Source organism: Bos indicus, chromosome 3 (assembly GCF_029378745.1).
Source record: "Bos indicus isolate NIAB-ARS_2022 breed Sahiwal x Tharparkar chromosome 3, NIAB-ARS_B.indTharparkar_mat_pri_1.0, whole genome shotgun sequence".
Lineage (NCBI taxonomy): Eukaryota > Metazoa > Chordata > Mammalia > Artiodactyla > Bovidae > Bos > Bos indicus.
This window is the reverse complement of record NC_091762.1, coordinates 21,822,633-21,837,070: the sequence shown is the minus strand read 5'-3', so window position 1 is coordinate 21,837,070 and position 14,438 is coordinate 21,822,633. Positions and strand designations below refer to the sequence as shown.

Below are 14,438 nucleotides of genomic sequence, written 5' to 3'. Positions count from 1 at the left end.
ACACTGACTCCTGACTACCTATCATGTTAAATTCAACTCCTCAGCTTTAAAGAATTTTCATAATTTAGATCCTTTTCACTATACAATATCACTTCCCACTACCCTCCATGCATATCCTACATGTAATATCAACTCTTTACTGGTTCATTTAATAAAAATATATTAAATCAGTATAATGAGTTAACTAGACATGCTCAGTCATGTCTGACTCTTTGCAATTCCATGGACTGTAGCCTGCCAGGCTCTTCTGTCCATGGAATTTTCCAGGCAAGGATACTGGAATGGGTTGCCATTTCCTTTTCCAGGAGATCTTCCCAATCCAGGGATCAAACCCGCATATATTACGTCTCCTGCATTGGCAGGCAGGTTCTTTACCTGGGAACCTTTTACTAGTGTCATCTGGGAAGCCATGATGCTAAATGTTGGGGATATTCTCTGTAGTCACAGGGGAATATATATATAACACAGGGCCTTTTATATAGTAGGCATTTGATGGATTGATTGAATTTAGGTATCCTATATATCTTAGTGATAATAACACTGCTGCTGCTGCTGCTAAGTCGCTTCAGTCGTGTCTGACTCTGTGCAACCCCATAGACGGCAGCCCATCAGGCTCCCCCGTCCCTGGGATTCTCCAGGCAAGAACACTGGAGTGGGTTGCCATTTCCTTCTCCAATGCATGAAAGTGAAAAGTGAAAGTAAAGTCGCTCAGTCGTGTCCGACTCTTAGCGACTCCATGAACTGCAGCCTACCAGGCTCCTCCGTCCATGGGATTTTCCAGGCAAGAGTACTGGAGTGGGGTACCATTGACTTCTCCGGATAATAACACTAAGAGATGATAAATGGAGGAAAATACAAGAACAGTAACTAGCTTTGAATGAGTGCATCTCATTAGTTTGTTCTTTACAACAACCTCATGAAGTAGATATTTTATTCCTTATTTTAGAGATGAGGAGAAAGAAGCTTAGAAAAATGAAATAACTTTGCTAGTAGGAGGCAAAGCTCAAACCTGAACATGAGTCTGTCTCCGAAATGCCTATGCTAAAGTTCCAGATAGCAGCAGCAGGGGAGAGTAGTAGAAAAGGAAACGTTTACCCTCCGGAAAAATTCATTGTGAACCAGCCTCAGTAGTCCAACAGAGATCTCGGTCCCCTTTGCCAGCCGCCCAAGGTGGCACCTCACAACCTGGCAGCGAGTATTGCTCTCATTCTATCAGAAGAGAGAGACAGATCAGGACCCTGGAGGGGGAACAATCCCCATGCCCCACTCCGGGCTCTACCTTCCACCCAAAGCTCTGAACTCCACCGTTCATCCCTCCATTCCTGCTCTGGAAACCTTCTTCACCCCGCTGTGACTCATACCAGCCTGCTTGTGTGCTGAAGCTCCTCTGGATGCACAGGGGGCCCTGGGGGTTCGGTCAGGTTCTGCACTGTGCAGCTGGCCTAGAGGAAGAGCAAACTTGAGGGATCCCCTGGATGGCAATAGGCCGGCCCCTCCAGGCTGAGCAGGAGCACACCACCCACACTCTTGAAGTTCTTCCCTGGGTAATCCCTTTCTTTCTTCTCAAAGAAGGTAGATATGGAAAAGAAATTCCCCTCCTCGCCAGAGAGGGAGGATTCCTGAGAGCAGAGACCCAGCAGATGAGCTGAGGGAGTCCGCTAGATCAAGGTGGCAGGGTTCCATAGGCCCCCAGGCCAGACTCACATTGTTAGTGATGACTTGAGACAGTGACAGGAAGTAATTGCCCCCATAGGCCACAGCTGGAAGGAGGGCTGAGACAATGAGGCCGCTGACCACATAGCAGCCAAGGTTCTGAACCTAAAAGGAGGATTGGAAAAGGAAGAGGTGAGAGACAGAGAAAGACCCTTCCTCACCTATTCCACTTTACCCTCGATGCCACTGAAATCTAAGAGAGACCCTTCCCATCCTTTTCCCAGGACTCCTCTCCATCCCTCTGCTCATGCCAAGGCCCCTCTGGCTTCTCACCCTAAGAGTGGTTTTGAATTCGGGGCCAGGGCCCACTGGGAGGGTTCCATATGGGTGAACCTCATAGCGGTGCAGAGTGGACTCACTGCGTAGACACCAAGTCAGGAAGTACATGGTCACAGCCATGACACAGAAACACGGGCACACGATCAGCACACAGACAGATTCGTGGTAGGAAGGGCCAGCACATGGATAAAGATATGGGGGTACACGGCAAAGACAGAAATGACATATGACACAGACTTGGCATAAACTTTATAGCCACATCTCACCACCCCAGCTCCAACCCCCAGGGCCCAGCAAAGCCCTACAACTAGGATGTATAGGTATACCCATACCTAGGAAGGAGAAATGCTTAAAAGAGAAGGTTTAGCATGAGTGGGATTAAGGCCAAAAAGATGGGGCAACCCAGGGGTTTGGTGTTCAGAAACACTGAAGCACATGGAGGGAGAGGGAGCGAACATAAAGAGGACGAGTCTGGGGTCCGAATGGGGTCCCAGTGAGGAGCTGAGCCATACCTGGAGAATAGGAGGTGAGGCTCATACTGAATGTAGGCTGAGGTCTGGGCTGTGTTATCTCGAAGCGTTCCGTTTCTCTCCAGGCTACTGCTGTAGGGTCAAGGGGAGGCTCACATCCCAGCCCTGTCTCAGACCCCCTTCTCTGGAGTGAGGGAGTCATGGTGCTTCCACCCCCATTCTCACTCCCACACCACCCGCATCAAGACCTAACAGGAGAGGGCTGGGAGGAGATGCCCACTCCTCTCACCTGGTGGCCGTCAGCCTCACAAGGACCTGGCTCAGGAGAAAGGAGCAACTAAACTCAAACTCTAGCAGGAAGGTCACCTAGGGGCAAGGGACATGGGGACATGGTAGGTTTCTCTTCATGGGACAACTACAGAGGAATGGGAGCCCATCTGTGAGCCTCCTTCCCTAAACTCCCAGGCCCCACAGATTCCAGCCCCTGATCTCTCAAAGCCCCCTTCTCATCCTAGGCCCCGACTCACCTTGGCTCCTGTCTGGAAGACAGGATGCCCCACGCTGCAGAGCCGGGTATGCGGGGTGGGGGCTGCACACTCCACCTTCACTGGGCTGTTGCTCTGAGAGCAGAGGAAGCAGGGTGAAGGCCGTGCTGGGGCTGCGACTGCCCTCTTGCCTGCAGCCTCTAAACACAGCCTTTCCCAGAGGCCCTCATAGCCAGCACTCCAACTGTCTTCCTCCTTCCCTGATTCCCCTGAACTCCCTTCCCCAAGGGCACCTGTGGAGTGAAACTGGATAGGTGGAGGTTTCTGGAAAAGTTGAGGCTCAGGCTAGTGTTGTAGGCATTCTCCTTCTTGTTCTCCAGAGTTGCTGACACCAGCACTTTCCGCCGACCCCCTCGAACCACGAATGGGTCCTTCCTAGGAATGGTGGATAAAGGGCAGCCCAGAGTTGAAGGGGAGCCAGAAGTCTCATTTCTGTTTCCCTGGGCAAGAAACAACCCTCCATCTCCCTTCAAGTCCCTTCTGGTTTGTCTCAAGTCAGCCCGGTTTGGCCTGTTCATGTCCATCCCACCTGGAGCCTCTGATGTCCATATTAGCTTGAAGTACCAAATCTGTGACACATTCGTTATCAGGGCCACAGTCCTTGGAGAAGGGGACCTAGAGGAGAGAGAAGGGGCTGAGGACTGAGAGGAAGGCATGGGAGAAAGGAATGGGATTGGAGGACAAGTGAAAAGAGAAGAGTGGGTGCCTAGGTCAGATCCCACTGTGATCTCATGTCTGCCCCCACCCCTTTCTCTTGAATTCCCTGAGAAGCGCAGTGTGGTGACGCGGGGGCAGAGCGGGGCTTGGCACTGCTGACCAGCTTTCGGATGGAGGTGGGTGAGCCCTCATCCAGCATGGGCCCTGGCTTTGTGGTGTTGTCCAAAGCAAAGGTCACAGACAAGGACACTGGCCGGAGGTAATCTGACGTATCCTGAGAGAAACCAGAGTGAAGGCTCATGGGGAACCAGGGTAAGGGAGGACGACCCAGGAATCTTGGTAGAATGTGATAATTACACTGATCATTTACTGAGCACTTCCTGTGTGCTAGGTACTGTCCTAAGGTTTTATCAATACTATTACATTTAATTCTAAGACAACTCCTTTAACGTTGTTATTATTAATCTCCCCTTTTCAGGCAAGGAAACTAAGGTTTGCAGGTGATGCGACTTGCCAGAATGCACAGGTGCTAAACGGCAGAGCAGGATTCAAACCCAGATCAGCCTGCCTCCAAAGTCTGAACTCTCTCACTTTTCCCACTTCAGATTTCTTGCCGATCCAACAGAATCTCCCCCTCTGATGCAGCCTTCCTCTCACTCCCAGGCCCTGATGCCAAGCAGTTCCTGCCCACTCCTCACCAGCACGTGGAAGTGCAGTTGCTCACAAGTGATGTTCCCCACACTGAGCCGGAGCCGCCGAGGGGACAGCCTCTGGCCAGAGCCGTCAAATGCTGCCCGGGCTGCGGTTGTCCACTCATCCAGCGATGCTGTGAACCGCACATCTGAATGGGGTGGGCAAGAGTGCGGGTGGAGAGGGGTCCCAAGACTAGGGCAGGGAGGGGTTGGACTGCTGCCCAGTCACTCACGGAATCGGCGATCCCAGTGGCCAGGAGTGCGGGAGGTCACTTGGAAGCAAAGGGCTGCGGACAGGCAGGTTGCCTCCTGGCCTCGTCGCTTACAGTCCCTCTGAACCACGCTGATGGCCGGCGGGGTCACATCTAGTGAAGGGGCCAGGCGGACAATGGGCCGGGAGCTGGGAACAGGGTGGGAAAAAAAGTCTAGACATGGGAGGAAAGCCCTTAGAGAAAGGTGATCTCCAGTATTTGCCTCCCTGAGGTCAAAAGAAAGAATAAGGAGCTGGGCGACACACGAGCCAGCCTGCCCTGAACCTTTGGACACAAGTAAGCTAATAGCTGATATTCAATAAGCACCTGCCATGTGCTCTAGGCATGGTGTTTAGATCTTTGTACAGATTATCACATTTAATCCTCACCACAAGCCTATAAAGCAGGTATAGGTATTATTCCCATTTTATAAACTAGGAGAATGGAGGCGCAGAGTAAGTTGATCAAGAAGCCAGATGTAAGTCTGTGACTCCAAAGCCCTTGCTTTTAACAGCTGTGCCATGTTGTCCACTGCTGCCTGAGCTGCGACTGCTCACCTGAGCAGGATGGCTGCCCCTTGGGCACCCACAGCCACATCGACCAGGTCATCACCATCTAGATCCAGCCGGCCATCCACACTTCGGCCAAAGTAGCTGAGGGCCTGCGGCATGGCGACAGCGGCAATCCGCTGAGAGGGAGAGAGGAGAGACTGAACAGGGACTCACACACCTGGTTTCTGAGCCCTCCCATCCGATCCGGCTTTTTCTAATTCTCCACTCAAGCATGAGGAGGAAGGAAAAAAACTTGTGTGTGTTCAGGAGTCGCTAGTATAGCGATATGTTTCCTGCCCCCATTGCCTCACGTTTTTGACTACTGATTAAAAAAAAAAAAAAAAAAGGCACTTGTTGGACTTCCCAGGTGGATAAGACTCCACCTGCTGATGCGGGGGACACAGGTTCAATCCCTAGTCCAGGAAGATTCCACATGCTGCAGAGCAACTAACCCCATGTGCCACAACTACTGAGCCTGTGCTCTAGAGCCCAAGAGTCACAAGTACTGAGCCCGCGTGCTGCAACTACTGAAGCCTGCACACTCGGACCTGTGAGCCACAGCTACTGAGCCTGTGGGCCACAATTACTGAAGCCTGAGAGCCTAGAGCCTGTGCTCCGCAACAAGAGAAGCCACCACAGTCAGAAGGCCGAGCACCTAAACCAAAAGTAGCCCCCACTCACCACAATGAGAGAAAGCCCTTACAAAAGCAACAAAGACTCAGCCCAGCCAAAAATAAATAAATAAAAATAAACAATCAAAAAAAGGCACTTGTTCAGCTTGGGTCTCAAGCCCAGGGGAACAATGATAAGAAAAGGGTGTGTACCCCCTTCCCCTCACCATGCCCCTGCTTCATCGGGGCTCTTCTGACCTGTGCAGGACGCGGCCTGACTCCTCTCTGGGCCCCGTGATAGAGGTACAGGGCTCCACGGTGCCCATCCTCCAGCGGCGCCCCCACAGCCACATCAGCAAAACCATCTTGGTTCAAATCAGGAAGAGCACCCATGGCAAAGCCAAACCGAGCATCCTGGGGGGATTCTGGCTGAAGTGTTCTCTGGAGTGTCAGCAAGGATGGCTGGTGGTGGTGAGGAGAAGACCGAATGTGCTGATCAGAGAGTCCTGACCTGTCGGCCAGCCCTCAAATGTGTGTGCCTCCCCTCCCTCCTCTACCCCCCACAGACAAGTTCTAGGGCATCCCAGTAAGTCTCACCTGGCCCACTAGATACACATAAACACGTCCTGTCTCCTTGTTCTGGGGGCCCAGGAACATGGGGGCAGCCACAAGTAAGACATCAGTTGTTCCATCCCCATCGATGTCCAATGGGCAGAGTTCGCTGCCAAAGTACGAGCCAATCTGGAGAGTGGTGGGCAGTGGTGATCCCAGGGGAAAGGGAAGGCAAGATTATGGACAAGTGGGAAGGACCTGCCGATCTGGTCCTCAGACCCCTGACAACCAGAATTCATCACACATTTCTAAGGCCCCTCTCTTGCCCCTTCACCATCTTCCCCCACAGCCTGGAGTCCCTCCCCCAGCAGCCTGGAGTCCCTGGGGACCCACGGGCCTCACCCCCCCACCTTGGATGCCCTACCTGCTCCCCCTGGAGGCTCTGGGCGACCCTTACAGCCCCATCTTTCTTAAGTTGGAAGGCGATGACCTTTCCTCGATGACTAAACCGAGGAGCCCCTGAGAGAAAGAGGCGGCGACCACCCCGCAAAAACATGGAGGAAACAGAGTAACCTAGAAGTGGACAAGGAATTAGGGGTGACAGGGAAAGAAAATGGGGTCAGAGTAGGATGGTTCCCTAAAGGCACAGAAGGAGGTCTCAAGGAAAGTAGCAGATCAGTGAGAAACTGCATGAGTTAGCAGTAAGTACCTGATAGCCCCCACTGGGGAAGCATTTTTCCCCACCACCCTCTAATCCTTTGCAGCTCTCTGCTACTCACCCAGGTAGGCTGCATGGTTCTGCAATGCAGGGGGGAACTCATCTTCCAGGGCTGTCCGTGGTGGGAAGAGGCGGCGACCTTCTTCAAGCCATAACACTGAGCCCCCCCAGTCATAAGCCCCCACCATTCCAAAGAGAATCCCATCCTGTAGGGCAGAACCAGATAGGGTCGCTGAAAAGACAGTGGGGAATAAGAAGAAAAAACTCTCCAGGAGTGAGAGGGTCACTGAGGGCAGACTGGGGTCGGTTGGAAAGGCATGGGAAGGTCAGCAAGGACATTAGTTAAAGGGGCAGTGTAGAAGAGCACTGGGATTGAAGTTGTCTGAGTTAGAGGCTGGAAGGAGTCAGATGTTGAGAGGGGTCATGGGGGGGCGGTCAGAGTCTGTCCAACCTTTAGCTGATGAGTAGAGAAACCAATCTGAGACATTTCCAGCCCAAAGGAGCTTTCATTTTCTCCATGGGACCCTGGAGTGTAAGAAAACATTGAGGCAATATAAGGGAAGATGGTTCCTCCTTTGACCTAATAAACTTTTTCCAGAACCCCACTTATACCCCAGAACTCCCCCTGCCCTGTCCTTTTTCTCCAGGGTAATCATTACCCTCAAGGCCAAAAATCCGGTCCCCTAATGCATCCACAATGTCAGTCAGTGCCGCTTCATCTGTGACATTGAAGAAGAATTTCTCGTCTGGATCACTAGCAATAGCTCTGATTTCTCGCAGGAAAGAACTGGGGTCTCGCTGCCGCCGGAGGTAGTGACCAAGGACCTGGGGTCAGGAGATCAAGGTGGAATCTGTTAGTTGTATGTTGTGAGTGGTCTGGGAAGTTATCAATATCTGTTTTCCTTAAGTTCCCAGTCCTCAGTGTCACCATCCCCACCCCCTTCCATCCTTGCAGATCCAGAGTTGATTCTCACAGCAATCCCATAGCGTGTCACTCTTCCAGCCTCACAGGCCTGTAGTGCTGTGGGAAGCTCTTCTCCGTCATGGGACTCTCCATCAGTGACAACCACCAGTAGCCTGGCAGCCTCTGGTCGGCCCCCGCGGGACTGACTGAATCCTTCTGTGCTGAGAAGATAAACAAGGGAGTGAGGTGTGATCAGATGTGTGCAGATAGATACACATACCCAGTACTTAACATTGCCAGCCGTTCACTGAGGTCAGACCTTTTGCCTTTTAGCCCATTTCCCCAACTGTCTAGCATACAGACTGGCACATAGTGTGGGGGTGTCCTATAACATACAGAGCAGCATATCATCAGTGCAAATAAGTATAAAATCCATCCACTCACAGATTCATTCAGCAAATATTGTATTTAGGAGGATAAATATTAAGGGTGAGGGGAAAAAAGTGAAAGTGTTAGTAACAACCAAATCTTTAGACCCCATGAAACATGTAGCCTGCCTGCCAGGCTCCTCTGTCCCTGGAATTCTCCAAGCAAGAATACTGGAGTGGGTTGCCATTCCCTTCTCCAAGGGATCTTCCCAACCCAGGGAATGAACCCAGGTCTCCTGCACTGCAGGCAGATTCTTTACCAGCTGAGCCACCAGCACATAGAATAAAGAATGGTCAGGTCAGGGGAGTCTTCCCAGAGATCAGTTTTGTCGAGTTTGGAAAATGGGTGAGAACATGAGTGGTGGAGAACCCAAGGGCCAACATCAAAGTGGGAGTGAGGGGCTTCCCTGGTGGCTCAATGATTGAGAATCCGCCTGCCAATGCAAGGGACACAGGTTTGATCCCTGGTCCAGGAAGTTTCCACATGCCACAGAGTAGCTAAGCCCATGAGCCACAACTACTGAGCCTGCGCTCCAGTGCTCTTGAGCTGCAACTACCAAAGCCCAAGAGCCCTATAGCCCGTGCTCCACAAGAGAAGTAACCACAGTGAGAAGCCCGTGCACTGCAACGAAGAGTAGTGCCTGCTTGCTGCAACTAGAGAAAGCCTGCACATGGCAACAAAGACCCAAAGCAGCCAAAAATCAATCAATCAATAAACAAATAACAAATAAATCTTTTCGTAAAAAAGGGAGAGTGAAGGTATACAGACAGAATTCCATCTGCAGACGTAAAGCAGAAATGTGGAGAGACACAGACGGATACTTTGTAGAAAGGCAATGAGGAATGCAATGATGAGCAATTTAGACTCACCTACGATTAGCATGCAAACAAACATAAGCAAGCAACACGTGTCGGGATGTACACATTGCACTCCAAACCTTCCCCTAACCCTTCTGGCCGCCCAAACTCCCCTTCCCACTGTCTCACCAGGCCATCATTATTGCTTGAGCAGTCTTTGTTTCTCGTCCCTCTCGCCGGCTCAGGTTCCTTGCTGCTCTCACCACTTCTTCCTTGGTTCGGAAATCTCCCAGGGACCACTCGTGGACAGAGCTCTCTCCATACTGTACCAGCCCCACCTGAGAATAAAGTGTGCACTCTAATGGAGTGTGTGTAATGGGCAGGGGGAAGGAGAAGAAAGTATGTGAGGGAGGGGAGAAGAGCACCTGGATACTACTGAAGATACTGCCTACATTTATCTTCTCTCTCCCCGATTCTTCCCTCCATGCCCATCCATCCTGCCTTCTCTTACCTGTATCTGTTCCGGGTCAATAAACAATCTCCCTACCAGTCTTCGTAGGAAGGTCTGAACTTCAGACCAAGGGTAGATGCTGTTGGAGCCATCCAAGACAATGACGACATCCATGTATGTGGGGCAGCCTAGGAGAAGGGGTAACGGTGATGGTAAACAGAGGGGCAAAGAATATTGGGCACGGGGACAACAAGGAAAGAGGTCACAGGAAAGTGTTAGTCGTTCAATTGTGTCTGACTCTTTATGACCCCATAGACTATAGCCCACCAGGTTTCTTTGTCCATGGGATTTCCCAGGCAAGAAAACTGGATGGGTTGCCATTTCCTTTTCCAGGGGATCTTCCTGACCCAGGGATTGAACCCACGTCTCCTGCACTGGCAGGCAGGTTCTTTACCACTGTGTCACAGGAGGGCATATTTAATTCAAACTATTAGGCACTTCTTACATACAAGGAAGATTACCCAGTCCTAGATAAATATAGAACTGAATAAAAGAGAAGATGGGAATACATACAATTGACTCAAAGACAACGAAGATGGAATTAAGCGCAAGTAGAAACTTAGCACCATTTTATGTTATGAGAGAACAATAGAGGATCAGTTCTGATGGTGGGGAATAAAAGGAGGCAGCAGCTGAGAAGATATTGAAGACTGGAGATGTTTGAGGAGAATATAAGGAAAGGCATCTGGGTGGAGAACACTTTAAATAAAAGGAGATGGAGGTATAAAAACAGGTGACATATACAAGAAAAGTGAAGTGAAGGCTATAGTCAAGGTGTAAGGTATGGAGGAATACAGTGAGAGTTGAGTTCTGAAGTTGGTTAAATCAGTTCAGACACAACTGAGTGACTGAACTAAATCAGTTCATGGAGTCTTGATACCCTGGTAAAGAGTCTGAATTCTAATCTGTTAGGAAACATGGAGCCTTTGCACACACATTAGGTCTCAGTGAGGATAGCCATGCAGGTCCCTGGTCAAGCATCATACACTGAAGCCCCATCTTTTTCCCACCCTGCACCCCCTATTCTGGGGACTTGGGCCCTTCTCCTGGCTCACGTTGTGCGGTGGGTGCCAGGCTTCCCTGGGGCCGGAATGAAGCATCTACACGGGCACATATTCCAGAACTGAAGACAGATGAGCCGCAAGCACGAGACCAGAGAGGGGCGCAAGCCTGGGGATTGGTAAAGGAAACAGTTACTCACAGGCTTGCGAGGGCACCCTCAGAATACGCTCCTTGTCAAAGGAGGCAGTGAGACCACTCCCCGAGATTTCCCTTCTTGCTTTCTAGGGTTTTTAACTCCTTGACCTCTCCCCATAGACCAGTTTCCCTTGCCAGACTGCCCTTTTCTCTACCACGAATCTTCAGAGACCCTACCACCACTCTTTCCTTAGCTTACCATGAATCCCCCATTGCCATCTGTCTCTAACAGAGACATCCCCAGGTGCATATTCACAGCAGGACGAGATGAATTTCCCAGTGGATGGTCACCTGGTTGAAGGGGAGTGGAAGAACATGAGGTCACGAGGTCACAGATGGGGTGACCGAGTTCAAGGTGATCTTGGAAGAGGAAGAGAAGGGGTCAGGATCAAGTCAGGAACGAGGAGTGTGTGGGATATGGAGGTGAATAAGTGAGGTGTGATATCACTCATATGTGGAATCTAATTTTTTTAACTATATAAATGAACTTGTTTACAAAACAGAAACAGATTCACAGACTTAGAAAACACATTTATGGTTACCAAAGGGGAAATGTGGGGTGGGGGACAAATTAGGAGCTTGAGATTAACATACACACACTATTAATATAAAACAGATAACCAACAAGGACCTACTGTATAGCACAGGGAACTCTACTCAACATTCTGTAATAACCTATATGAGAAAAGAATCTGAAAAAGAGTGGATATATGTGTATGTATAACTGAACCATTTTGCTGTACACTTGAAAATAACACAACATTGTAAATTAACTATAATCCAAAAAAAAATTTTTTTTAAAGAAGTGAGATGTAAGGGATCAAAGCCACTAGTATATTAAGGTTAGGGGTTAGAAGAGTGAGGAATCTTCTTACCCAAGTGGCCCTTGGCACATGGGGCACTGTGGGAGCCCCCTACAAGGCAGCGATAAACATCCCCCCTTCGGTCACCTGAAGGCCCATCCCAGGGGGCACCCACCAGCATCCTGGGGAGAGGAAATGAATACAAGCACAGTGTGAATATGACACTTAAGATAGGCCAGAGGGAAAGGGCGTGTTGACGGCAAGTCTAGAGCCCCAGTCACTTCCAAAGAACCAGGTTAGTTTATATTTCCATCCACCTTGCCTCCCCTTTAACAGCTCTACTCCAGTCCCAATCCCTCGGCCCTCTGGTTTCCTCCTCACCATTGTCGTCCACCCCCAACATGTTGTAAGACACTGTATCCAAATTCAGCCTCCGGTGGGCCTAGAAATAGGCGTGGGCGATGCACATCCAGGTTAAAGGAGGAGCAGAGACCTGACGGGGCCAGGATCATAAGGTTAGCAGGAAGCAGTCAGAAAGGCTAATGAGTACACAGAGGAAAAGCCAGAGAGAAGCTGCAAAGGGAACATACTGATCTCAGCCTAACTCCCTTCGTCTTACAAGCTGCCCTGGACTCCATCAATGTCATGCACTCAGAGCTCCAAGCAAGGATGATTTCCTTCCTGTGTTTGGGTAGAGATGTCTAAGCTGTGGCCCTCTGCCATGCTGTTGCACAGCTGTATTTCCATTCCTATCCTTGAAATCTCATTCACAGACATGCCTGGAAGAGGCAACTTCCTCTTTTCTACATCATTCCTCCTACACATCCTCCTCTCCAGGCCAAGTGAGGGTTGCTTTTCTGCAGCCCCAGAAAAACTATTCTTTCCAAATTCTACCCAAACCCAGGACCATAGGGAGAACAAGAGGAGGTTAGAGAACACTGCATGTTTGGGTCTCATTTCTTCTTAACTCCCAGTATCATTGTTACTCTCTCACTCTCTTTCTCCAGTGTCTAGGTCTCTGGTTGATTCCAGCCCTGGAAACCTCAGTGGCAATTAACTGGGTGGAGCCACTTGCCTGCCTACACACATGGTTTGCCATCCATTCTTTCCAAGGGTCCCATCACTCTCAAAGTTTCTCACCATCTGCTTCCTAACTCATCCCCCTCCTGATGCCCCCTGCCTGCTTGCATTTCTTCCTTAACTCTCAGCCCACTCTGAAGACCCCCTCAATCATGTCCTGGCTGACTCTTCCCTCCCAACCCCAACCCGCTTAAAATCAGAGCTGGTATTTTAGGAAACAAAGATTACAGGGCACTGATGAGAAAAAATTCCAGGCCTCTTGTCCCTCCCATGCTTCTTTCCCTGCGACTTGCTCCTTCAAGTAACCCCTCTCAGGCCACCCCACCACCACTTTCACCAATGGCTATTGCTCTGTCTCAAAACATGCTCATTTTCAGAAAGATATTTTGTATGTGAGCCTTACTGCATCTGGGAGGCTGGTAGGGCTGTATGACCAGTAACTGTAGCTCATTGGTTAGATAAACCCAGAGTTCTGACCACACTGTTAGCTAGTTATGCCTCAGGAGCCCAGAGACCACCAAGGATAGGGAGAATTAGGGAGGGGTGGGGGCGGGTAATAGTAATCAGACTAGCCACGTGGAAGTTCACGTCATGTTTCTTTTTGGTCGACTCCAAGGTTTAGGACAAAGTTTTATATAATTGGACACAAATATTACACAAGGCAGTGGACAGCTTCAGCCTTTGCCAGGCAGTCATATGTGTGGGCATAAGAACGCAAACCCATGCATGCATCGCACGCATGTACATACGTACACACACACACACACACACACACACACAACATAGAACCAGTTAACCCCTCCACCTAACTCCCAAAGAATTTTAACCGTAAAGGTCCCAAGGCCAAAAATCTGTGGATCTTCCATTCCCACCAGAAACCAAGAAGTTAACCTCCCTCACCTGTCAGGAACATCAGGGGCAAGAACAGGTGAGGGATGAGGGGGAATTCCATGCCTTGATGTTCTCTGTCCGTGTGAGAAGTCCTCTCTGCCTCTGTCCCTCTCCTTCTCTGTTTTCTTTACTTTCCCTCCCATCCTGCCCCCTCCCACCGGCAGCTAAAAATAAAGTTGGAAGGAATGGGAGGAGTGATGGTGGGGAACTGTGGGGAGCCCTAGCCCAAGGAAGGAGGAATGAGAGATTTTAGTGTATTTCTCTGCCTTGGTGCTGCCCCCTGGAGGCATCAACTCAGTTTCCAAAGAGAACATAACTCTTGACTTTCTGTCATTTCTTTCTATTCCTTTTTTTCTGTCCTTTGTTGTTGGAAGCAATAATGCTTTCCCTGAGTTTGGAATAGAAGATAGGACTGGGAAACAGATTCTTTTTACTTCCTAACCTTATTTATCTCAATCTGGAATATGGAAAATGAGAGTTGATACCAGTGATACCATTTCCCCAACTACTCAAAGAGTCCGAACAAGTGAAGACACAATCCACCCACAAACCAAGACTCACCCACTCCACTTAGTTCTGCTTGTGACTCTTAGCCTATGCTACCTAGGGTATTACAGCTTTTGGAGGAAATATAAACCATAAATTGGTATGGGGTATGTTTTGTGGAACCAGTATAATTACTTTATCATTATACCCTCATCTCCTCAGCTAGGTTATAAACTTCTGCAGTTGGGACCATGGTGCCTCTTAGCTTTTTATATCTCTACCACTTAGTATTATGACCTAC

The 14,438-nt window shown here is 49.8% G+C and overlaps 1 protein-coding gene and 1 long non-coding RNA gene across 5 annotated transcripts in view; one reads left to right on the top strand and one right to left on the bottom strand.

Moving 5' to 3' along the window:
• The window catches only part of LOC139182140 (uncharacterized), a 23,330-nt gene extending 18,074 nt beyond the window's left edge, over positions 1-5,256 (top strand). The window contains exons 2-3 of the long non-coding RNA XR_011565706.1: positions 4,328-4,514; positions 5,122-5,256. This is a non-coding gene — a long non-coding RNA (uncharacterized lncRNA). The remainder of the gene's footprint in view (positions 1-4,327; positions 4,515-5,121) is intronic.
• Positions 1-14,438, bottom strand: part of ITGA10 (integrin subunit alpha 10) — a 17,723-nt gene extending 3,285 nt beyond the window's left edge. The window contains exons 1-27 of one of the 4 annotated variants that reach the window (XM_019956656.2): positions 13,661-14,438; positions 12,062-12,173; positions 11,753-11,862; positions 11,077-11,168; positions 10,736-10,850; positions 9,681-9,808; positions 9,359-9,507; positions 8,014-8,164; positions 7,699-7,864; positions 7,491-7,564; positions 7,101-7,245; positions 6,746-6,894; positions 6,367-6,510; positions 6,028-6,231; positions 5,165-5,295; positions 4,590-4,756; positions 4,363-4,505; positions 3,825-3,938; positions 3,537-3,622; positions 3,241-3,382; positions 2,990-3,082; positions 2,752-2,828; positions 2,505-2,594; positions 1,987-2,071; positions 1,705-1,818; positions 1,362-1,442; positions 1,096-1,209 (exon numbers count right to left, since the gene is read on the bottom strand). In XM_019956656.2, coding sequence (XP_019812215.2) covers positions 1,096-1,209; positions 1,362-1,442; positions 1,705-1,818; positions 1,987-2,071; positions 2,505-2,594; positions 2,752-2,828; positions 2,990-3,082; positions 3,241-3,382; positions 3,537-3,622; positions 3,825-3,938; positions 4,363-4,505; positions 4,590-4,756; positions 5,165-5,295; positions 6,028-6,231; positions 6,367-6,510; positions 6,746-6,894; positions 7,101-7,245; positions 7,491-7,564; positions 7,699-7,864; positions 8,014-8,164; positions 9,359-9,507; positions 9,681-9,808; positions 10,736-10,850; positions 11,077-11,168; positions 11,753-11,862; positions 12,062-12,173; positions 13,661-13,712 — 3,228 coding nt within the window. In that variant the 5' untranslated portion in view covers positions 13,713-14,438. The remainder of the gene's footprint in view (positions 1-1,095; positions 1,210-1,361; positions 1,443-1,704; positions 1,819-1,986; positions 2,072-2,504; positions 2,595-2,751; positions 2,829-2,989; positions 3,083-3,240; positions 3,383-3,536; positions 3,623-3,824; positions 3,939-4,362; positions 4,506-4,589; positions 4,757-5,164; positions 5,296-6,027; positions 6,232-6,366; positions 6,511-6,745; positions 6,895-7,100; positions 7,246-7,490; positions 7,565-7,698; positions 7,865-8,013; positions 8,165-9,358; positions 9,508-9,680; positions 9,809-10,735; positions 10,851-11,076; positions 11,169-11,752; positions 11,863-12,061; positions 12,174-13,660) is intronic. The other 3 variants (XM_019956657.2, XR_011565701.1, XR_011565702.1) reach the window with 3 other exon arrangements.